The sequence below is a fragment of the Ambystoma mexicanum genome, chromosome 2p, assembly GCF_040938575.1.
Source record: "Ambystoma mexicanum isolate Mex_15411 chromosome 2p, UKY_AmexF1_1, whole genome shotgun sequence".
Taxonomy (NCBI): domain Eukaryota; kingdom Metazoa; phylum Chordata; class Amphibia; order Caudata; family Ambystomatidae; genus Ambystoma; species Ambystoma mexicanum.
This window is the reverse complement of record NC_090923.1, coordinates 1,013,332,806-1,013,358,294: the sequence shown is the minus strand read 5'-3', so window position 1 is coordinate 1,013,358,294 and position 25,489 is coordinate 1,013,332,806. Positions and strand designations below refer to the sequence as shown.

Genomic DNA, 25,489 nt, shown 5'->3' with positions numbered 1-25,489 from the left:
CTGGAGGATAAGAGAAGGAAGTAGGTGAAGAAAAGGTGCCAAGGATGACTTGAGAGGAGCAGTCAGTAAGGAAGGAAGTCAGCCAGTCCAGTGCCCACTCCGAGATACCAAGGGTGTCGTGGAGCCTTTGTATGAGGATGTAGTGGTTGAGCGTGCCAAATGCAGAGGAGAGATCAAGAAGGATGACGACAGCTAGGGAAGGGATTTGCGGTACCGTTATTGCCGCCTCCCCTCTTCCCATTGAGCACTATGGGGGCTCAAATGGGAATGGGGAATGGCTCTGGTGAATGGGGAATTACCGGTCTCGCCGACCTCGGAATGGACCGGTAATTGCTCTATCCACCAGACCGGAGTCGGAACGATTTTGGAGGCAGCCATGGTGCTAATAGCGCCATGGTTACCTCCAAACGCGGAATGAGGCCCATGGACGCACATAGTTTATTTCCTAAACTGCCCCCCCCCTTTTATAAGGACCATGATGATGTTGAAGGTAGTATTTCACCTGTGTCTTACATGCAGGCACGAGTGCGTTATAATATGGTTGCTTAGTTAATTGCCATATGCTGAGTTATTTTTATCAGGAGCTATTCATTTATTCATTTTTGTCTGAGCAGCATGTTGACATTTGGTTTTTTCCATGCTGAGGGATTTCAGTAGGGAAAAGAGGATTATGATAAATGACTCGGGGATCTGAATGATGCATGCCTGATGCGTCAGTCCCGTGCACTCATGGAGCCCTTAAATAAGTTGCTCTTTGATGTCGTTGGTCACAAGCAAGTTAGACAAGACTCTTTGGACTGTCCTTTAAACTAGGGTTGCCTGGCTCAAATTTCAAATGTTTCTAAAAATGTGTGAGACTTTTTTCAATAGCAGGAAACATGGTTCTCAAGGGACAGGCCTACTTGGCCTTGCAGTGAGTTGGGCTCTTCCTCCATTTGAAGGTTCTATGGAATGCATTGGCTGCTGTTCGTCAGTAGGCATGCACGGAATAGTGTCTGCATCTTACGTGCTGTTCTCTGTAGTTCATTGAAATGTTGAAGCTTTTTTAGGAAAGGAAAACATAAAGGTGACTATGCACGTGATACTTGCCTGTGTAGGTGCAATGCAGTCATGTATTCTAGGGCAGAGGCCTCTCTCCTGTTACTACATTCTAGGCCTGGCTGAAAGTGCAATGCCCCTCTCTGGTTGCAGCTAATGTAAATAAGACCATCTCTTACACAGCAAACCCCCATAGTCATATTAGTGACGCACCGTTGATGGCAGGCTCACATTACGCGTTTTCGGCAAAACCTATAAGGTTCACACTTGCGTGCCTGCCTATGGTACCACACTTAGGTAAGTTGGGGGTTATTGGGAACTCGCTAAGCGCCCGCAAAGCAGATCAGTCAAGAGTAGAGATGGGGCCTTGTTCTGTGGATGGAGCACAGAGGTGAAAGAGCAGCTACTCTGCATTCCCGGATGCCTGGCTCGTATTGTGATGTCTGGTCTTTTCACTCCCTTGCAATGTCCCTGCCTCCTCTGGTTTCCGGTCCACTCCTGCCAGGGCATCAGCAGAGTCCATGCAGGAGGGGTTTGCTGACGCCTGATAGAGGCAGCATTGGTTTTGGACGCGGGCACATCTGTCACCATGTGTTGGCAGTGCACGAGTATTACGTCAGTTCAAGAGGTGCTGAAGTGATCAGAGATGTTCTGAAAGGTCTGTGTTGTCTGCATCTGTTAGTTGAGGTTATATATGTTCACGCTATGTGTGCTATGCGGAGCTTTGCACTGGGAATTCTGGGCCTTACCTGCCTCTTTTTGTTTCTAGGTGAAGCTTGTACTGATCATGCGATTATATTTAATACCCAGAGGTTTTTAAGCGGGACCCGGGGATCGAACCTGTGTTGCTCTGTGTCGTTTTGCTCCTAAGGTGAGAGCCTTGCCCCTAAGCTATCCTCCCTCCATTCATGTGTATGTTCTATGTGTGGGTTGGGTGATGCATTGCCAGTGCCAGTGCTGATCAAGATGGCTGGGAACTAGAGTACGTTAAGTGCCATGTTCTGCGCTGCTAAATCTGGCAGGCGACTGAAAACGCCACCGTAGCAAGAGGACTGCAGGTGGTGGAAACACTAAAGTCCCAACCGTAGGAGATCAAGAGTCTCATCAATATTGGTGCTTTGGATTCCGAATGAGCAAGTCACTGCTGGCTGGACGTAAAGCCTAGTATGTCAAGGGAGCGGACGGCCAGAGGGACTAGGCCTTCTGAGTTCATAGATTCCATCAGCAAATTACACTCAGAACCACGGCGGATATTCACAGAACACTGGAGTAAAACCTGTCTGTGTTGACTGTTGCCAAAATTCCAGCGCTAATAACTTTTTTCTGGCTAAGAAAATAAAAAAGCTCTTGTTTGCCTTACTCCCATTCATTCATTTCCCTGCAGAGCAACAGTGCCTTCATTAAACACTCATACCCTGAAAACCTGGACGAACTTTGCTCCAAGCAAGAAACTACTTCTGCACAAAGCGATGTAGAAGTTCCTTTTGGTCAAGTCGTTTTTTTAGAAATGTGACAGTGACGAGGATGCCCCCTGCTCCGCAGAAACCTTTTATATATTTTCCTTGGTGCATTGCAACAGTTCAGAAGCCGAAAATGAAAAATTCTGAAGCGTGAACAGGGTGGTTTCTTTTTAGGCTAGAGACGGGAAGGGGGACAGAGGATCACGTGTGCGGTGGGAGAGTTAGGGGTGGGCTGGGAAGCCCATTGGTGCTAGAACGTGTTTCTCTTACCAGGGGTATAGAGTGGGATTCTCGCGAGATTCCAGCAGTAATGTCAGAAGATGTTCCTGGGCAAGAAGAAAAAAGAGTGAAAGGGGGGAATGGGAGAGGTTCAGGGAGAATATACAAAAGGAGGGGAACGGTGTACTAAAAAAGAAGGCGGAGACCCATGGCGAGGGGCCGTCGGTTGGGGAAGACTTTTAAATTGTCAAGCCTTTTCCCGTTACAATGAAAATTGCTGCCTTATTCTGGGGATTGAAGACAGCATTGATGTACCCATGCATTGTTAGTGTAATAACCCGTGGCTGTCACACTTTAAAAACAAATCATGGCAAATTTAGAAATGACGCTACCATGATTTGCGCTTCCCCTGTGCCTGTTTTAAACGGCCCAGGGATGACCATAATTTTTGCACATGCTAAACCGCATACCGTTTCAGAATTCGGTTTGATGATAGCTAAAACACATGCGCTCAAACTCCCATCTCATCTCATATGTCAACAAGATCTCTCCAAAGGACACAACAATTGTTGGTGTCAAATTATTTCTATTTTAATGCCCGAAACCCAGCCAACACGTGTTTCGACGTGTACAAGGTCTTCATCAGGGCTCGTACCAAAATAGGTTACATTTGTTGCAGTTCAGACAAATACTGTTTCCCATGTGTGTTCATGTCTCCATATCTTGATTAGCTTCGATGTTTGCAAATTCTGCAGCAGTGGCTTAATCTGTGTGCCCACGTTAAGCATCGATTGCTTGTTTCATGGTGGTATACTACCTCACTCTCAGTCGGTGCTCGTTTCCTTCAAATTGACTGTGCTTGTTGCTGCACAGAACCCTGTTGGCTGGAATGCCGTTTTCGCGCGTTGGGCACACAAATTAAGCCACTATTGCTGAGTTTTCAAAAATAGAAGCTAATCAAGATACTTCTCCGGTTCCTCTGTTGATTTACTGTGGGTACCAATGTGTACCCATGGTACACTTATCTACCCCCCTAACCATGCAGTTGTCTTGGTGTGGTCTTCTGCTTGTTCAATTGGATCCTTGGTTATGCACCAATTGGTTCCTAATGTGAACTTACTGTGGGTCCTCCCATGTACCCCTTTGCACTTTTCCCTTAACTCTTTCTGCTGAATTTACGGAATCTGAATTTTACAAACCTATGAGGACCTGGTTCTTCCTTTCCCCCCTCGCCACTTGTGGTATCACAAAGTGGCTGCATTTTCCAGAGGACGCCTTACAAATCAACTCCACATAAATAAATAAATAAATAAATATGCCTCTGATCAAATAATACAAAAACAAAGGAGAACTGGAAAATTGTGTTTGAAAAAGTCCTATTCCGAGATCTGTCAGCCTGCGTGCAACACTAAGTGGCACGGGTACTCCCAGGTATGGACCCTGGCTTGCTTTGCCTTGAGTTCCAAGCTACACTTTGCGAATGATGCATACTGTGCCTGAAATTAGTCTGGGGCTGTTGTTCTCTCGCGCCCAGGGGATACAGCGAGAGCTTCAATTGAAAGGTTTTGTGGGATCAATCCTGATCCACATGTAGTATTTCCCCTTCTGTAATGGTACAGCAGCCTGAAAAACAGTGGAATGGGAGGCTGTCCTGCACGAATGACAGTGGTTATGATTAATTTCAAAGCTTTTTCCATCCATCGCTCTTCACTGGTGCAAAATGACCCTGGCTGCCTACACACGGGCCATTGAGCTACCCTTCACTTAGAACACTGACAGATGTCTGGGTATCTGTGTGGGCTCGTGCAGAAGGAATGTGGCCTAGCAATTCTGACTAAACTGGATCTCTCGGGGTGGGACCAAGCCCGAGTGGCACATGGTTTCCCCCTTCTGTAATAGTACAGCAGGTTGCAAAGAAGGGGCTGGAAGGCGGACCAGAGCGACTGACAGTGGTTAGGATTAATTCAAAGCTTTTCAATCCCTCACTCTTCAGTGTTGCCATGTGTGAACATACCATTTCCTCGGGAGGCCTCTGAATCTTCTCCCATTTCAGGGATGGCTCCGTCTGCTTCAGGAAATGCTGGTACACACTCAGGAAACCACGCATATCCCTCTTCAGGAGCTGTGGACAGAAAAGGACACTTGTAGAAGAATGCAAGCCCCTGAATCACAACCACCACCCCAGGAAGCAAATTCAATCCCTTGCTGGAATGGCATTGAAACTTATTGGGAGCTGTGACCTCTGCTGGCAAGGGCTGGGAGTGCTGCTCTTACTTCGACCTATGCTAGCTCATGCTGGTGCCAGCTCATAGTGACACCTGCTAGCTGGACAGGAAGCTATGATTATGCAATGACATATGCGCCCCCATCTCTCTTCATCTGGGGTTATGGTGGTTGCCCTTGCTGTGACCCTTGCTGGCGCTGCTGCTCTTGTAGACTTGTCTTGTCAACAGAGTGAAGTGTTACTCTTCACCCCTTAAGTAGCAGGCTATTATGCAAGTCTGTTCAAAAAGGTCGAGCATACTCGTCCTTGGTCTGCTTGTTAGGACTGCGAGAGCTGCCTCCGCAGAGACACCTGCTGTTTGGATCTGGGAATGGCGACCTTACAGTAAGCCTAGCTGCCCAGTACCCACACCAACCTGTGCTTCCAGTGTGACATCAGTCTTCAATAAGTCCTCCAGGCCCTCTGGCACAGGGCCACTGTTCCAGGAGTTACCATCGGGGTCCTTGTCAGGAGATAGCAGACCTAGAGCCGGAGAAGGTGGTTGGATGGTTAGCCCACATTGCACTGTGGAAGGGTACCAAATACGATTTCCAAAATAAATGGCACACTTGCCTCAAAACATTTCACTGTTCCTCCGTTGCACTGAACGAACACCACACGTAGAGCCTATATCCGCCTAGACCGAGTCCCTCTGTGGACAGTATCTAGAGCCAGGAACCTTCTGGACACTAACGTTACCCTATAGACAATGTTACAACTCCAAGGACCTTCAAGAACCTCTGCAAACGTATGCCCCCAGCAACTCACACCGCTTACACCTCCAAGAGGTTCAGTCAATTTACACACAAATGAGTATCAGTGAAGACCCAGCTAATTGACACCTCCACATCTAAGACAGCATGCAACGCTTGCAGACTAAGTGAACGTAAACCGCCAAGAAATTTGGTCAATTTACACGCAAATGAGTATCAGCCCAATTACACCTCTAAAAGACCCAGCCAATTGACACCTCTATAAGACCCAGCCAATTGACACCTCTATAAAACCAAGCCAATTGACACCTCCACAGCTAAAACAACATGTAACGCTTGCAGACTCAGTGAACTTACATCTCCAAGAGTCAGCCAACTTACACCTCATACAAATTCAGTGGGCCTCATTACGAGGTGGCCGGTAAGCGATTACCGGCACCGGTAAGGGCACCGGTGCCGGTAATCCCTTACTGCCCTACTACGAGTTCCCTTTGTGGGTCCTCCCTTAACGCCTGGTTTTTCCAGGCTTTAAGGACGGGACCCGCAAAGGGACTCTGGAGCTAATAACGGTACCGCAACTTGCGGTACCGTTATTAGCGCCTTCCCCATTCCCATTGAGCCCTATGGGGTCTCAATGGGAATGGGGAAGGGCCCTGGTGAATGGGGAATTACCGGTCCCGCCAGCCTTGGAATGGACCGGTAATTGCTCCATTCACCAGGGAAGAGTCGGAACAAGTTTGGAGGCAGCCATGGCGCTAATAGCGCCATGGCTACCTCCAACCTCGTAATGAGGCCCAGTGTATCTCCACTAGAAAGGTCCAACATATACCGCCAAGACATTCTGCCAAATTACACCTCCGAGTGACTCAGCCAACTCACAACCCCAAACAGCTCGCCATGATTACACTTCCAAGTGTCTAAGTCAACTTACACTTGCGAAAAACTGGGTCAATTTACACCTCTTAGGCGGCTCAGTCAACTTACATGTCTACGGGACTCCCCCAATTTACACCTTCAAATAATTGAGCCAATTTACACCTCCGAGTGGCTCGGCTTACCTACATCTCCAAGAGGCTCAGCCAACTTGTTTCTCCAAGACACTTGCCCAACATGCACCCTCTCGAGGCTCAGTCAGCATACATGTCCAAGTGACTCTGCAAATGTAATCCTTCAATCGGCTCAGTGCAGCTTAACCTTGTCTGGCATACGTCTGCAATAGACTATACAAAACTCAAACAATGCACCCCACTATGAGCCCATTGTTCATAACCTTTAACCTGCAGAATATTTGCTGACAGAATTCCTGACCTGCTTTGCCACCACCCCTGCTAGGTATACAGAGTTCTGTGGGAGAAATCTTCACTGACAAGACTCATCCATCCTTTCTCCCTCTTCTTCTCAGACATGAAGTAGACTTATTGAGACCCACCTGATAACAATTGCTTGTTGTCTGCGAGTATCTAACTAGGCCTAACATGGCTTGACCAGTATCACTCAAATCACTGGGCAGGTCACAGACCATTTCGGAACAATTCGTTAAATAAAAATAGGCCTAGCATCAACAATAAATAGTAAAAGTCCATATTTTAAAATGATTTTTCGTTGCTTTTTGTGACAAACTGAGCATCACAGGTTGCACATTGTTAGGTAATATTAGTGGAACATTTTAAAGCAAACAGTCCTGACTACATTGTTGAAAACTCGCAGCTGTACTGAGAATTAAACTGGTCCATGTTGGCCTGATGGACCAGTCTTCAGGCAATGCCCTAATTAGCCTATAGGCCAGGCCGAACCTGCAGAGCAGGCGCAATGAATGTCCAATACACAGCTGAGCCCTCTGAAGCCGCCGATAAGCGGTGCTGAATCCAAATCAAATGTGAAATATAAAAGCAGGCAAGCCTAACACAAAAAACCTCCACATGGTCAGGGACTTACCACTGTGCAGTTTGATCTCCCCCTTCATCTTGACCCGGCTCGCCTTTGTATCTTCACGTCTTGGACACAATGACCTAGTCATGGAAAAGAAAAGCGGGAAATGAAGGATGGACACTTGCACCGAACGAAGATGAGAACACAAAGGAAGGACAACCTTAGGAGGTTGATGAATATTTGGGTGTTGTGATCTTACTAATGTTTATTGGGGTTTCGGAGTTAGTTGTTATGTATTTCACATATATATTCTGTACACAGTTAGGTCATGATGGAACGTTTCCCTTGTAAGGTTCTTTGTGGAATTGTTTGTGGTTGGTTTACATTCTGTCAGTTGATAGACTCTGGTGAGTCTTGCCACAGCCTGTAATGTATGTTCCTGAATAATTGATAATTACTACATATCAGTGTCAGGATTCATTAGAACTGATCACCTTTCCAACACTGACGACGAGCTGTCTGACCCAGCTGTGGGGTAGAAGGGCAGTCAAGGATTTGGCATCAAGGCAGTAACTGGAATACAGGGAAAGGCAGCGGTTATCTAATCCTGCGTTCTCATAGCTGTTCCCAGCCCTAGGATCTCCATCCATACACTAAGGTGAGAAGCTGAACCGAGCACAGTGTACTCTCGAGGTAAAAAATATGCAGGAAGGGTAGGAAGGAACGCTATACTATCCATCCTGTCCTACAACCTGAATGGATACACTGTAACTGTCATCTTGGTAAGTTAGCAGAGCTACACTTCAAAGGGAGGGCAAGGAATCCGCCTAGCAACACGCGATGAAATGCATTTAGAAGCACAGAATGCAGCAACTTGAATTTGCCTAGCAACACGTGACAGATCAGTAGCTGGACACGCAGAATGCAGCTGGTCTCTGTTGTTTAGTTGCGTGCCAAGAAGAGGACCCATCTAATTATCGATCGGACTGTAGAGGAGACTCAAAAGCCTCATAAGTAGACAATTACTCATTTTTACAGATAAGATTAAAGGAACAGAATACTGAATCCAAGTCATTTATTCATGATGATGGTCTAAAAAAAATACTTTTCACATGCATTTGACAATGGAGAATATACCAGGTACAGCATTTGTCTTATCCCAACCTGGCGAGCCATTAGTGGAATGGAGAGAATGGAAGGAAGACTTCCTAAAATTGTTTTGGCAGTGTACGGAACAGATTACACAGCGGAAAGGAAGGATGTACTTCTGTACCACTGACTGGGACATGCCGGACAAGACGTTTTCAAGAGACTTCCTGAACCACCTCAGCCATCAGAAGCAAGCACATGGAATGTCTTTGACATCAGTGTTGCTAAGCTGGACAAGCATTGTGAAATAGTGGAGAACACGATTTTCGTGAGATACTATTTTGGTACACAAGAGCAAAAAGGAGGAGAGTCAATAGAAGACTTTGTTAATGCCCTGAGAAGGCTAGCAACCAAATGTCAGTTCTGCCAACATTGCTACGCTGAGCACATTCGAGATCAGTTTAGGATCAAGTGCTCAGACAATAAAATAAGGGAAGAGTTGTGGAAGGAGAAGGACCCTAATCTTGATCGAACGATTGAGATAGCTAAACAATTTGAAACACACTACACTGTGCATTAAAGAACTTGATCAAGAAGTGAACAAAGATTTCCATGAGAAGGATACTTCTAAGGTCAATGTAGTTACTAATGCCAGGCTGCAAAGTCAGTGTGTTGACAATGGACAAGTTACTCACAAATTCAAAAGGTACAAAGGCAGGAAAGGAGAGAATAGCAGAAAAAAGAAGAAACATAGAGGTTTGATAATCTTGGCAGACAACAACAAAGGAGATGTTTCAGATGTGGGAGCACACAGAACCTGGCGAATTCAAGGGAAGGCACTGCTGTTTATGTACATTGCCGTTTGTGTGGAATTAGAGGACATCTTGCCAGATGTTGCAGAATGTCTGACAAGTCTGGAAACATGCAGGAGTGTGTTGAGAGTAATTCAGAACAGGAAGGTTTTGGTGATGTGAGAGTAATACAAGTTGTAAATGCTGTGTCAGGAAAGAGGTTAAAGAAACCTAAGGAACTTGTCACAGTCAATGGGATTGAAATATTAATGTTAATAGACAGTGGAGCAGTTTATAATCTCACTGGGAAAGACACATGGATAACAAAGTTCAAGTGATGCGTACTGAAGAAAGCCAAGATAAAATTAAATGCTTATGGAGAAAATCCAATACACATTATTGGAGGAGTAGAGGTTGTTTACAAATGTCAAGACAAGTGTGCAAGAGGAAAGGTGTATGTGACAAATGTAGGAGGTGATTTGCTGTCATGGGGCTGTCAGGCAGCCTTGGGAATTAAATCAGATCCTAATGCCGATCAACCTGTTTACACATCGCTGTTGGATTGTTCTGGAGTGGAAGAAAGAGAGAGTGGGGTGAAAACAAATGCTCTTGTAACCAGTTTAAATGAAGGAACTGTTTCCAAGGAGAGTGGTGATGTAGCAACATGGGTGCCTCAGATTTGTGTTTATAAAGTCGGATGTTTGAAGGACGTCATGCATAAGATCCGGTTTAGAAAGGGAGTGAGGCCAGTTGTGGTGAAGGTGAGGGCGGTGCCTCTTGCGCTCAGAAAAGAAGTAGAACTGGAACTTGAAAGAATGACAAAGGGTGGTGTGATAGAGCCTGTGGAGGAATCGAAATGGGTCAGGCCCATTGTGGTGGGGAGAAAAGCAAATGGATCAGTGAGGTTGTGTATCGACTTGCGTAATCTTAATAGGAATGTGATATCAGAGAAAGTTCCATTGCTGAAAATTGATGATCTAATTTCTGATCTTTCAGGGGCAAAGTTGTTTTCTTTTTTGGATCTTAAATCAACATACCATCAGATACCTTTGCACCCGAACTCACAAGACTTGACAGCATTTATAATGCATGTAGGGACGTTCAGATGTGCAAGAATGCCCTATGGTCTTCTATCTGCAGCTAGTGATTTTCAAAGAGTTATGCACATCATCCTAGGAGATCTCCAAGGTGTCAAATGCTATCAAAATTATATTTTAGTGTGGGGAGGGAATGCAGAACATGGTAAGAGACTTTAGAACATGATAAGAGACTGAGTGGTACTAGAGAGGTTACGTGATTCAGGGCTAACGTTGACACTTGAAAAGTGTTGTTTCAAACAAAATGAAGTTGAGTATCTAGGGTATAATTTGTTGAGTGAGGGGGTTACACCAAAAGATAGTACCGTTAAGGCTATTGTGGAGATGCCAGAGCCCAGGAACAAGATGAAAGTGGCATATTTTCTGGGGTTGGTAGAGTATTATGCAAAGTTCATGAAGAGATTTTCAAATTGTACTCAAGCTCTCAGAAATCTCATGAAAAAAGGGGTAACATTTGTATGGGATTCAGAGTGTGCAAAAGACTTTCAAGCCATTATAAAGTATCTGGCGGTTGCCTCAAATGATTTGAAGACTGTTGTTTACACCGATGCCAGTGATTTGGGCTTAGGAGGAGTTTTGATGGAGATAGATGATGAAGGGAGGGAGAGCACTATATAGGGTTCTCTTCCAGGACACTAAAGGATGCCAAAAGACGTCATTCTGTTACAGAGCAAGAAGCTCTGGCCGTGGTATGGGACATAATGAAATTCAAAATGTACTTGTTCAGGAGGTACTTTGTCTGCCTCATCATGGTGCCAGGGGTCAAGCTCAGTCAGATTGGGGGCCGTGCCTTCTCTTTCGTGGCATCCTCCTTATAGAATTCTCTTCCCCGTCTCTATGGTCCATGCCTAACCATCTTGCTTTCGGTCAGATCTGGAACTATTTGTTTTAAATTTGTTTATTCCCCCTATCTTGTGAGCAGTGCCAAGATGCCTCTTTGGTGAGTGTGAGGGAGAATTCTCTGTTTAGGCTGAATTTCCCTACCTAGTGAGTCCCCCAGCAGCTTTGCTGGATTTCTGGGGTTTATTTTTTTCTCCTGCCAGGAGTGAGACCCTTTTACCCTCACTCTTGGGCATGTTGAAGTGTGTTTTCTTGGTGAAACCTTGTGTTGAATGGGCTATGGGGTCTTTTACTCCATAGGGCCTCATGTATTTTTCGGATGTGGGTTACACAGCACCCTCTGTGCCGTAACCCAGGGGTGTCCTAAGGACTCCCCAACATAGACTCCATACCCTGGGACTGACTACTGTCTCCCAGGGCATGTAAAGTCACCAAAGACTTTACTAGTCTTAAATCCTGAACAGAACCAGTACAAACCATCATATTGTGGACGTACTGGCTGGGGCAATTCGATTGCCCCAGGGTCTGTTAGTCGAGGGGGCACGTCTCTGTCCCCCCTGATCGAGTTTTGGCTGGTGGCAGTGGAAACTACTTTTTATATTCGACCGCGAATATTTTCCTATGGGATTTCCCATTGTTTTAGGCTAACACATTTAATTATTTATTTACGGTAGCCTTAAACATACCGCCGGTTTATATATTTATTATTATAACTTCGGTTGGGATTTTTTGCCAAAACTTGATACTAAAATGGCGTTGGCGTTCGCCTCTGTAACTCTAACCCAAAGTGGAGCCCTTTGTCCCACTTTTGGCGGGCTTCTCCACAGAAGCCCTCCAAAGTGGTGCCACTCTGTCTGGGGTACTTAGGAGGGGTGGAGGGGGATTTAGGCACCCTGGACTGAGTTACCTAGGTAACTCAAGTCGCACTCCGTCCTGATTGGCCCAAGTGGTGAGCCGGCCGGCTCACCACTTAGCATGGTTGAGTGACAGCTAGGCTGGGTGAATGGGGTTTTGCTGCATAAAAGCAGGGCTTTGGGGACTGGAACTTCAGAAGTCGCCACAGGACCTAAGAATCCAACGAGGGACGAGCTGAGCTGATCTGCTACGACGACACCGCCGGTGGAGCCCTGCTGAACCATCTCACCACTTTTCCCGACGACCGAGGAGAACTCTTAACGGAGTGGCTCCTTCCCTTGACTGGTGGGGACAACCAGTTTTCACCTTCTTTCCGTGCTTCGAGGTATCCCGTGGCCGCCTTGCCAGTGCCAAGCACCCCGGCAACCGGAACCCCACCACTTTTACCCCAACCTCCGAAAGTCGGTACAACCCTTTAACCGGAGGACTCCGCGGCTGGTTTCTTCCCGGGCAGTGCAACAACCTTCTTCTTCTGCTCTTCAGCGAGATCTTCTTCTCCCCTGACCGACGTCGAGCCTTGCTGCCACTGCCTTGAACAACTGCCCCCGCTGGAGGATCCTTTCCGTTAAGGTACCGTGTTCCGCCTGGCTTCCCTTGCCACCGACTGTACGAGGTAGTTTTAGCCCTCGGCTTTCGATCCTGGGATTGTCTGGGACACTTTGGCTAAACTTTCTGAGCCTCTCTAACTCTTTTCCGAACTCTTTTGCAAGACTCTGAATCCCTAACAACTGTGTGATCTTGGGCACGTTTTCGCTCTGTCTGCTCTAAGAGTGGGCCCTGCTTAGTGACTTTTGCTCACCTGTGACTTTGTGCTTCTTTGAGCTTACCAAAAGTGTTCTTGACCTTAGAGTGGTGTGTTTATCCTAATTCTACTCTTTTTCCCTCCCTTCTTTAACCTACTAGAGTGTCATCTAACGTTAAGCGCTCACCTCTGTTTTAATTATGTGGTGTTAACCTAGAGTTGTCTAGATAGGAATAAGGATTGGGACTGCTTTCCATATAACTGTGTTTGGAGTGTTTTATTATATTTTGCTAGAGTGTTTTCAATTTGTGTGTTCTTAAAAATAAATAACTATATACTTTTGAAACCAAGCTCTGGTCAGTGTTTGCTTGTGCTATTGTGCCTGAGTACATATTGTATATACTTTGCATACTGCCTAACTCTTCTTGAGGGAAGTCTGACTGCTCAGCCACAGCTACCAGGTAAATCTGGGTGGTGCAGACTGCTACCAAGTGGGTTTACTGCTATACCTGTAGTCTTAAATCTTTTGCAGTGTTCCCCAAGGGAACTGCACAGGTTTCTGCCTAACAGTGAGCGATATATAAATTAAATTAACATTACATAACATAGCACCTTTGGCATGGTGCTTTATCCTAGTTCATAATTCTAGCCCTATTCCTTTCTCCTCGTACTTCTCCCACATCCTAGCCCATTCCCTTCATCGGTGTCCTTCTCCTTCAACCTTGGATGTAGTCCTTCATCCTATTATTTCCTCTTCGTCATTGTCCTTCATTATTTGCACCAGTTCCTGTCAACAGACCCCTACTCACTACAGCCATTTCACTGCATTTGTTTGCAGCATTTATGTGGGTGACAAGCCCACTATATCCCTCTTCTGTATTCCTGCCCCTTCCTCAAACCCAAACTACCCTAATCTATAATTTAAAATATACCCAAACTCTGAACCCCCTAAAAATGCAGTGAAAAAATTCAGGAAATTGACGTTTCACTTAATACAATGAAATGACCGCTGTCAGTTTGGTGGTACAAGTCCTTTGTCCCAGTCCTTCATCGTCATCATAGTCAGGGGTATTGTTAGGTCTGGAAAAGATCATGGGCTAAGCTAATGTCAGGACTGGCGGGACTCGGTACTAGCTATAGCCTTTTGGTTGTAGCCCCTGAGCTTCTATCCGGAGCTACAACCAAAAGACCCGGGGTTATAGCCCCCTCAGCCCACCCTAGCAATGCCTCTGATCTTAGTCCATAGCCCTAGTCCTTTGTCCTAATCCTTCTCCTTGGCCCTCCATCATCCTAGTCCTCTGCTGTCCTAGTCCTTCTCCTTCATCCTAGTCCTTCATCGTCCTAGTCCTATATTGTCCTAGTTCTTATTCAACCTGGCCCTTCATCCATCTCCTTCATCCAAGACAGTGGGCCTCATTACGACCCTCGTGGACAGCCGTGCCTGTAATACAGGCACGGTTGCCGCCGGAGTTTTATTTTTTCTTGCACCCTGGAATGGGCAATTACAGGGGTATTACAACCCCGGCGGACCCAGTAATTGCCCATTCCGGGGCGCCTGAAAAAATGAGTCCCCTTTCCCATTTGAGCACATAGGGCTCAATGGTAATGGGGAAGCCGCATGCACCGGCACCATTTGTGAATGGTGCCGGTGCATGCGGCATGCTGTGCTCGCGGGTGCCACTCTGCCCGCCAGGTCCGACCTGGCGGGCAGAAAGGCACCCGCGAGCACAACTCGTAGTTTGTCGGTCCGGGAACTACGGTACCGGCAAGCTTACCGGTACCGTAGTTCCCGGATCGCAAACTTATAATGAGGCCCATTGTCCTTTTTCCAAGGCTTTCTTGTGCATCCTAGTCTGACTGTCTCTCAAACACAGTCTCTCAATCAGTCACAGCCGCCATCTCTCTCTGCCCCCCTCTATATCGCTGCACCTTTTTTTCTTATCGTTCCTCTCCAAGTTTGCCCTCTTCACATCTTTCTCTCTCTCACTCTCCTCTGTTTTTTGCTTTCTCTTTCAGACTCGTTCTCTTCCCCTCACTGGACAGTCTTGTGCCAGTTGGGGAGAAAATAATGAGAGAGAAGGTGAAGCAAAAATGAAAAGCTGCATTGAGAGTTTTTAAGGGAGCTGAGCACTGAAAGCATAACATAGGATGTAGTCTATGGGAAACTCACTCTGTTAAGCTGCAACAGCCCCCCCATCCCCCAAGCCTGCACAACACTCCCTCTGTGCCTACTATTTCTCTGTTTCACAACTCGGGGGGGGGGGGGGAGGTTTTGCTTATTGAGATGGCTCGAGACATTCATGAAGCCTGGGCTCAGTTGTTAAGCACGGAAATTGCAAGTAAGAATGGAGTAGAGCACTGCTTCCCTTGCCCCAGGGGTAAAGTAAAGGTAAGGCGTGAATGCTGCTTAAATGTTTCTAAGACACAAATGGGCATCTGGCCATAATGCTGTCAGATCTTCCTTACATGTGTTACTAGGTGTATGTTTGCACAAGTGTTGATGCCCTCTATGCATGGGCATGGTTGGTAAAATGGTGCTTGGAGTTGGTACAGCACAATCCGCCTCATAAGTTTGCAGGTCTGGTATTCAAGTGCTGGTGTTAATGTATACCAGCACTTTATCGGACCGTCCGACTAGAGGTTTCCACCTGGAGGTAAGGCAGATGCCCTACCAGCAAAGATCGCCGTTATTACCGGCACCGGTATTGCCTATGGGACTCCATGAATGGGGATTAGCACTGTCACTTCAGCACTCGTACTCCGGCGGTAATGCCGCCTGACCGAGTGCCCGGAAATAGTAATAACATTTGCTGGTATCCTGGTGAATTTACCGCCAGGATACGGGCAGCCTTATAATGAGGCCCAGTGGTCTTCTCTTGCTGCAGATGAAAGTTATTAAGCAGTATATGCCTTCCTAGGCAGGGTCTCATATATCATGTAGACCTGCATTCTATTGAGGAGTGGTACCGTTCTGATTTTGGCCCTGTAGTTAATGGATTGTTAGGGCTTACACTGTTCTCTTGAACATTTATTACGAGCCTGGGTGATTGGCTCTAGAATGTGTGTTCTAACATTATTGATGGTGCCATACTGGATTGTATAGAGATCAAAACCATTGTATGGGCACCGTAGTAGGTTTTGTAAGCTTCAGGCTCCCTGACCCAGCTGCCGATTTAAAATATTGGAAGTATTTTATCAGCCAGCATAAGCTAACAGCTTACGCAATATTAGTCACTTGATGACAACCCTTCCGCTTGCATGTTTGGGCCTGTTCTTTATGGGGCCAACACAAATTCATGCCTATGAATAGAAAATGCAACAAACAATTGTGAAAGCAAACACGATTGTCTTTGCCCGAGCTTGTTACAGGTTGCATGGGAGCATGTGGGTTACTGCATGTGCTCTGTTAACTTGTGGTGGGCGATTTATAGAAGATGTGTAGGGTGATGGAGAGTGTGATGTTGACTGGATGGTCAATGAACGTTTAGTGCTAAAGTAAATTAAAGAATTTGTTGAACAATGTTCACAGATAAATTCACATTTGGTTTAACTGGTTTTCGTTGTGTACGCATGTTTTGCCCAGCCATTCTATTTCCAGTATTTCAATATGGATTATAATAAATGTGAGGATGTCATGTTAATGTTTAGTTTGTTTAAAAGGAGGATGGTGTGTGATGTCATGTTGTAATTCTTTTTAGTTTTGAAAGAACATGCTGTATGATGTCATCAGTGCTAAAGAGAAGATTTTGAAGTGGGTGTATTTTGGCCTGCAGGAATTCCACCCCATCGCCATAGAAATCCAGCTGAACTAGGCAGGCAGCTTTAAATTGAATGCACTGCTTGACAGGAAGCCAGTGGAGTTGGTAAAACACTGGTGAGATGTGAGCACAACGCGGCCTAGAGGTTGCTAAGCACGCTGCCGAATTCTGAAGTACCTGGGGCGCCACAGAAGGTGACCAGGTGCAGGTAGAGGACTAGGAAGAGGGTCTAGAATGAAGAATGAAAGACTAGGATAAAAGGGGAAGCGCCAGGACAAGGGGAAGGACTAGGACAAAAAGTAAGAACAAGTATGCCGCTGTGACTGGGCCCAGACCACCCCCCCCCACCAATTCCTCCCAGCATCATTTGCCAGCACTTGCCTTCGGGCTCCCTTTCCCAGACTATCCCTACTTAGTAATCCCTGTCCACTGCACGCTTCCTCCCCTCCCCCACTCTTTCCCCTGGCACTTGCAGCCTTGGCATGAGCAGCACGTGCCTGCCCCCACCCGTGGGGGTACCCCACTCCTGCACATCTCCCTCAACCCCCACCCCCTTGCACTTAACACTTTGTCATTCACTTGCAATGTAGGATTGTCACAAGGCCAATATAAGTGCCCTTTGTTTCTGCATTCTTATGATTTCCCATGTCCCCCTCCTCCCCACCCACCTTGTCTTGTGGCACCCTGAAACACCTGTGTATAGGCGCCTTACAAATGTCCAATAAAATAAAATAAGAAGCAGGACTGGGTGGAAGGACTAGAACAAAGTAGAAGGACAGGGATGAAGGACTAGGATGAAGAAGGATTCTGATGAAGGAGAAGGTTGAAGGATGAGGTAGAATGACTAGGACAAAGGATACAAATATGGTGAAGAACTATGATGAATGGGAACGACTATATCAGAGGACTATGATGAGGAAGAAGGATAAGGATGAAGGAGAAGGACCATGAGGAAGGACTAGGGCAAATGTCTGTGATTAATTATTATGAGGGAGGACAAGGACTATGACAAAGGAGACAGGCAAGGATGTAGGAAGAGGTGTAGGATGAATGAGGTGGAATACGGTGTAGTAGAATGACTAGGGTAAAGGAAAAGGAGTATGGCAAAGCACTATGAAGGAGTTTGACAAAGAAGAAGGTTTATGAAATAGTAAATAAATTACTTTATTCAGAATAAAACCTGTACAATCATAATATATATTAGAAAATGTAATAGTAAAGTATCATATTTACCTCCAATTACAACACCACAAAAAAACAACCCAGGGCAACATCAATCGGAAACCATGGTCATGTAAAACTTTAAAACTACTCAGAAAGAAGCGCTCATTAAGGTATAGTTATCATGGTTTGCAACCCTTCCATGCGTTAACAACAAAGGTTCTAACTACCCCTTTTGAATCTTTCAAAAGTTTCTGCCTTTTTTGCCCTGTCCACCAAATAAAATATGCAACTAAGAAGGTCATTCCTGGGCGCAGTCCTTGAAGTCCATATTGAAGCCTTCTGTAGATGTCTCACAATGGCTTCAATTATCAATGGCCTGAGCCATCTCCTCAAGACATGCGGTCGCTAAGTTCAAGCACCCCTGGGAATACTAAACCTGATGGGCCTGCAGCCCAGACCATTTCCCTACCTCCATCGGTGGAAGAAGAATGCCCAGCCTGGATCTAGTATAGAGAGCTCTCGTCTAGGCGAGTCCTGAGATCTCGAGAGCCTTCTAGGCTCTGAGATGTCTGAATATCAAATAGGCCTGAAGCCTTGGGTTTCTACAGGCTGATCCCAGAACCTGACATCCCACACAGTCCCAAATGTGGATTTCAGCTCCCTCGTCATTTCTTTGTGGGTGGTGTTGCAGTCTTCTCATACAAGCGGCATCTGCAGCTTCTTTGTCTAGGTACTGATGAGTGACAGAAAGTGCAAAGGCCCAATCCCCCCCAGTTGTCTCACTTCCTCGAGGTGGTACTTATATACTGAGGGTCCGGGTGTGGCCCGGATTCTAAACTATACAAGTTAAGATTTAAGGGCCACCACATCATGAAGGAGTGGACCCCAAATTCCTCTCTTAGCATGAGGAAGGAGAGAATTTAAGAACCTATTCTCCTTAACATCAATGAAGTGGCATTAGTATGGCTCTATACCTCACTGTCTTAATGCTATATGCTCAGACTTTTACCCCCAGTGGAAGCAAAGTACCCCCCTGGCTGTCCGGACTCGTGAAAGAGGTGCTTTTTCAAATGTGTTGATCCATTAACCTTGAGGGTGCAAAACAAATAACCAGGTAGTCAAATCAAGGTACACCACTGCCACCCACTCTCCCTCAGTTAAGTCCTTATACTTCAGGGGTTTAGAAGACTCCATTACCATTCATGTAGTCATGGTGCTGTTCATTGTGAGCTACATACAATCACAAAAGACCTGGAAGCTCCATAACTGCCTATTGGTGCCATTTTCCATGCGGGCCAGTCGCACTGCGTCATCTGCAGAAAGACGCATCGGCACACTACTCCCATCCATTTTACAAACATCTACACCCATCCTCTGGTTCCAACACACCACCCAGTTTAGGATCAGATGAAATAGAATAAGGGCAAGGACACAGCTCTGGTCACCTTGACAAATTCTTCCATAACCATCCTATTAATCCCGGATTAATCCCAGTCTGGAATTTGCCCAGCCAGGAAGGCTGTCCACCAAGGACCGCTGCAGGAGCAGCACCCTCCTCCAACCTGCTACCCAGCCCTGGCCCCTAGGTAAGCTGGGTTAATAAGGAGCCGATTTCGATCTCTGTCACTAGACCCCACCCGCCAAAGTGTTTTTTGAACAACCCGCTGCCAACTTCAGTCTGATCACTCGTGCAAGCGTTCTTTTAATTAGGCACGCTCTAATGGCTAACCTTCTGCCTTTGTTGCTTTCTTCTGTGGTAGAAAACATGTGGCGATCTATTCCAAAATGGCCGCCTGATTTTCGGAAGTGAGACCAGGCTCCTACCTGTTCCCCTGCAGCCTGATGGGATTGGCCCTCTTCGCCTGCATCACACCCTATCTTCCAATCGAGTGGACCGTCAGGCATAAGCCGGCCCACTGACTAAGGTACACAACCAAGGTACCTGTCCTCACCACACACAGCCCAGAATCTGCCCAGCCAGGAAGGCTGTCCACCGAGGACCGCTGCAGGAGCATCACCCTCCTCCATCCTGCTACCCAGCCCTGGCCCCTAGGTAAGCTCGGTTAATAAGGAGCTGATTTGGATCTCTGTCACCAGACCCCGCCCGCTGAAGCTTTTCTGAACAACCCGCTGCCAACTTCTGTCCGATCACTCGTGAAAGCATTAATTTAATTCGGCACGCTCTAATGGCTATCTTCCAATCGAGTGGACCGGCAGGCCCAAGCAGGCCCACTGACAGGTACACGACCAAGGTACCTGTCCTCACCTGTCCGAGCCGTCGACCCGTGACTCTGCCCTTCTCACGGCAAAACTGTAAGTACCTACACACGAAGTGTTTGTATTACCCCTAGTCTGCACCCTGCCCAACTTGACTGGATTAGCACTACCAACTCCACCCCCACCCAAAAGCAAAGACCGCACGGGAGCCGCAAGGTCACTTCCCTGCAGTCCACATCACGGCAAGCTCCTCCCTCTACAAAAGACTCTGTTCCACTGTAAACCTACATCGCATGAAGGGTCACGTAACAGCTGCAAAGTATCTGTATTATCTGCTGTACTACTGCATCCTAACCTCGGTTTTCTGTTCTCGCATTGCTTGTCCCGCTGCTACTTGTACTGCTTTATTTCATTACCCTCATATATCGCTGCACTTCACGCTCAAGTGGCCCAAAGTCTGTGATAACTAAGGGTACTCCATCTCTGCGATGTACTCCGATTCAGACCCACGAGTTATACCGTGCGCTGTGACATATTGCATCCTTTGTCTACTCCAGTAAATGCATTCCCATTAGGTCAATAGGCCTCCTGGTGTGCCATAGCATCTCAACCTGTTCACTGCAGTGTATTTCACCCCATTGCCCCAGATATATATGATTTAGGTTATGCCTTGTCTCAGCCCATCTTATTTGAGACCACCTAAAATACAGATGCTCCCTGTATACCACACCAGGCCGACCCTACGGGTTGTCGCATATAGATATCCTAATGTTTTGCTTTGCCACGCACTCCACTACAAGTGTGTCTATAACGTGCTAGCTAACCTGTGTCATGCTCAGCAAACCACACTCAATTCATATATTGCACCTGTGACTTGTTGATATAGTGCCTTTGTTAACTGCATCACATGCTTTGTAATGCCATCATTGGAAACTGTTTACCGAATCTGATGCTTTTGCCTCACATTGAAATGCTGTTATGTTATGCCTAGAGCCTCATATGGCACCCCCTGCCGATTTGATTGAGTTGTATCCTGGTGTTTTACTAGTATAATGCATCCTCAAATGTTTTTGTCATCGCAAGGCTCCGCGTTACAGACCCTCACTGCGTCATGTACTACGCTATGACCCACAGCTTACTACTGACCCCCATAGCTAACTAGTCTAGCCTATCCCTAACCCACTCCCTTTGATATGATATGATAGTTTATTTATATAACGCCAATACACAATGTGTTTCAAAGCGCTTCAAGGCAAGGGAGGGAACAAGGGAAAATACAATTACATTCTTACAGGCCATGGACAGTAAAGATGTGAAATTAAGTATCGCACTCGGCCTGACGACATTTCATATAGTGCAAGAGCTAAGACATAGATAAGGAAGGAACGGGAGAATGGGAAGGAAATGGAAACAGACAGGCGACTACCGTACTAGGGCTGACGACATTTCTGGTAGAGCCAGAGAAAAACAAAAGGTGGGGGAGAGGGGTGCAGAAAGGGAGGGGAGGAACAAAACAAGAGACTATCGTGCTAGGCCTGACAACATTTCAGATAGTGCTGGAGGACGGGGGGAGCTACACCTCAAAGTGCAAAGTACCCCTCTCCCATTTCAACTCCAGCCACATCCAACCATGCTAGGTTGGTTAACTATCATTATGTTCCCATACTGCATCCTCCCGAACCATGTTCCCTGTTTTGGGAGCCAGTACATCGGATTCAAAAACGGCCCCTCTAAACTGGCGTGCCCCGGCACCACCCCATTCCATGTCCTACCCCATTCCTGCCCTCGCTATCCCCGTTCGAACTCGCTACTAACCACGCATTCCTCACAAGACCTAATGCCATTACTTATGACACTAAACATCCCACCACACACACACACTGGAGTGCTCCCAGAGGCACAAAAACTCTAATGTGAACCACGCCATCCCTATATTGGGTGAGGTGTCTTTGCTTAAGGACACAAACCCTGCATTGTGCCAACTGCACCCCACCTGATCACATAGCATCTAAGCAGTCACAGCCTATAGCGCACCCCTATCACCACAAGACTAAATTAAACACCAAACAAAGTCCAATCTCAAGACCAACTACCCCTTTGATGACAGATACCTCTAGGCAGAAACTTCCTACAATCCTTCAAGGTGCCCTCATAAATGCCTGCTCCCTAGGAGCTCATGCCATTGAAACACATGACCTCATTAGAGAATTATAGCTGGACCTCCTAGTAGTCACTGAATCCTGGCTTCACCAAGTCTCCAGTCCTCTCTTAACACTCGCAATCCCACCAGACTATACCATCCTTACAACTGATAGGTCCCACTCGCATGGAGGTGGTATCACCATCATTGCCAAGACCAAACTTCAATTAAGGCCATGCCACATTGAAAACATTGCTGGTTATGAAATACTGCTTGCCAAACTGCCCATAAATGAAAAAACAACTATCAACTTAGTAGTGATATATAGATCTCCTAACTCCAATAGCCATCCGGAGTTAGACATCCCATTACTACTAGCTCCACTCATCAAACCTAACACACCAAATATGTCATCCTGGGAGATTTGAACCTAGGCTTAAACGACAGCCTAGACCTTAAAGCAAGAGCATTACACTCCTCCCTTAAGGACATGAGCTTCACCCAACTAGTGAACGCCCCCACTCACATCAAATGAAGAACGCTATATTGGATCCTCTCGTCAATACGGCTATAACCATAGACTCTATCTCTCGTTTAGCCTGGATGGACCACCATAATATCAAGTTCACCATCACTTCCAATGAACCCTCTCCAATTTATCCCAAAATAACTTACTCCTACGAAACCAGAAAACCTTGTAAACTTACACCTGAAAATCTAGTGCCCCTGCTTTCCAAAGTTTAAGATTCCGTGGCAACTTCCAGTGACAACCCGTGTCTACTAGCAAACACTTACCATAACTGCCTCACCTCTACCATCAACGCTGCAGCTCCTCTGACTACCAAAACTAAACGCTCCGACAAACGATCGTGATTTTGGTTTAATGATGATCTAGTCATTCCTAGGAGAACTAAACGTGCACTCCAACTTGTCTTCAGAAAACGCCCCACCACAGAATCTGAAATAGATCTCCAGGAGGCAAACAAATCCTATAAAACAGACATTATCACCTACAAAGCTAACACCTATAATGCTCCGATCAGTAACGCTGCCTCCGATTCAAAAGAATTATTCTCAATCCTAAAAGAATTGAAAAATTCAGCCCCAGTCATAACTCCACTTATTCCAGCAGAGAATGGTGCACCACCATTCAAGATGCTCTAGCTGCTTAGATTGACCTAGTTAAAAACAAAATTACTACCAAAAAGCAACTACTAGCAGACAAATCCGCTCTTGGCAACCACCTCCCTAATTCTACTGAAAACACCACCCCCCTGTTCTACTTCACCCCAGTCTCCAAAGAATAAGTGTTTGCCACCATATCTAAACTCAAAGCCTCTAATTGCAAAGGAGAGTCCGTCCCAGCGCAAGCAGTTACATTATGTGCCCACACCCTTAACCAATTTTGTAAATGCCTCATTTAATGCCAAATTAGTTCCAGCCAGTATTAAAGTTACACCCATCCTAAAAACAAACTTCCTCGATCCCTCTGTGCCCACAAATTATAGGCCAATAACAACAGTCCTGTTTCTACTCAAGATCCTCGACAAAATAGCCTGTAATCAAGTCCAAGTGCATCTGGAACAGAACCAGCTCCTTGGCACCATGCAATCCGGCTTCCGCCCTAATCACAGTACAGAAACGGCCCTCCTGGATCTTAAAATCCAGATGGATTCCATCAAAGTCACAGGAAAACTCTGCATCCTTCTCTTATTGTATCTATCCCCAGCGTTCGATCGTGTGGATCATAATAAACTCTGCTTCACCCTAGCTAAAGACTTCAATTTCTCCACCGACGCCACCATGTGGATCAAATCCTTTCTAGCGGAACATACTTCTAGAGTCTCTAAAGGCAAAGAAGCAGCAGACCCTATCCCAGTCCCTATTGGTGTACCTCAAGGCTCCTGCCTCTCACCCACACTCTATAACGCATACACGAAGCTTCTCTTCTCAGCTATAGACGATATGGGTGTCATCTACACCAACTTTGCAGATGACACCCAGATCCCCATCCCTCTCACAGGGAATTACACCCAAGACCCTTTGACTATCAACAAAATCTATGCCATAATTCAAAACTGGATGGCATTAAACAGCCTTTGTCTCAACGATGAGAAGACAGAGATTCTCATTGTGGGTTCCCAGTCTAGAATAGGTGCACTACATCCAGACTACTCTTCTATCAACATAGATGGTGCTATGATTCCGGTACTGAAATATGTAAAAATGTTAGGTGTATACTTGGACGCTAACATCACAATGACCAAACACATTAGCACTCTGTCATCTTCTACCTCTTATACCGCCAAACTAATTGCCCTAACCCGCCAATTTCTGACCCCTACCAATTGCATTACCCTGGCCAGGGCTCTGATCCTATCTAGACTTGACTACTGCAACGTACTACTACTCAGTACTTCCATTTCGAACCTCAATAAACTACAACTAATTAAAAATAAAGCCCTTCGAGCCGCCCTTGGAGTAAGAAAATCTGACCACATCTCTAAGAACAGAAAAGACTACCACTGGCTGCCCATCAAAGCCAGAGTCATTTTCAAAACGCTATGTATCACGTTCAAATGTCTCCACAAAAATGCCCCCATCTACCTGAACAACGCCATTAAAGAAATTGATAGATCCCTAAGATCTAACAACAACTCACTGTTAGCTATGCCCCGCTACAAAAACACTAGAGCAGGTGGCAGTAGCTTCCAATACCTAGCCCCCAAACACTGGAACTCCCTCCCTCTCACTATCAAAAATGAGGAAACTTTCTCGGCCTTACAAAATTGCTAAAAACTTGGCTATTTAACCAATACCAAAAACCAACGTCACTATACTTTCTGTAAATAGTACTGTACTTGTTCTGCACCTCTGTTTATTGTATATAACTGTCTTTTTGTACGTGCTTTCTGCCCATTGCAAATATCCTTGGATTCATACCACTGCACTGCTGTAAATATTGCCGTAACGGCCTATCAACAAATGTTTTGAATAAGCTGTCGGTAACCTCGCCGTGATACCTAAGGGTTTGGGCGTGTAACAAATGCAATAAATAAGTAAATAAATAAAATAATAAATACCTAGCATGCCAGCTGCACTCGGCTCGGGTCCAAGCTCATTTCACTACTGACTCGAAGGGGGCCCTGAGGTCAATAAATGCCTCGTAGTTAC

At 46.1% G+C, this 25,489-nt stretch overlaps 1 protein-coding gene across 1 annotated transcript in view; it reads right to left on the bottom strand.

Moving 5' to 3' along the window:
- The window catches only part of LOC138567030 (UTP--glucose-1-phosphate uridylyltransferase-like), a 120,084-nt gene that overhangs the window by 59,887 nt on the left and 34,708 nt on the right, over positions 1 to 25,489 (bottom strand). Inside the window, exons 2-4 of the mRNA XM_069644855.1 lie at positions 7,629 to 7,702; positions 5,357 to 5,463; positions 4,732 to 4,839 (exon numbers count right to left, since the gene is read on the bottom strand). Of these exons, the coding sequence (XP_069500956.1) occupies positions 4,732 to 4,839; positions 5,357 to 5,463; positions 7,629 to 7,656 (243 nt within the window). The 5' untranslated portion in view covers positions 7,657 to 7,702. The remainder of the gene's footprint in view (positions 1 to 4,731; positions 4,840 to 5,356; positions 5,464 to 7,628; positions 7,703 to 25,489) is intronic.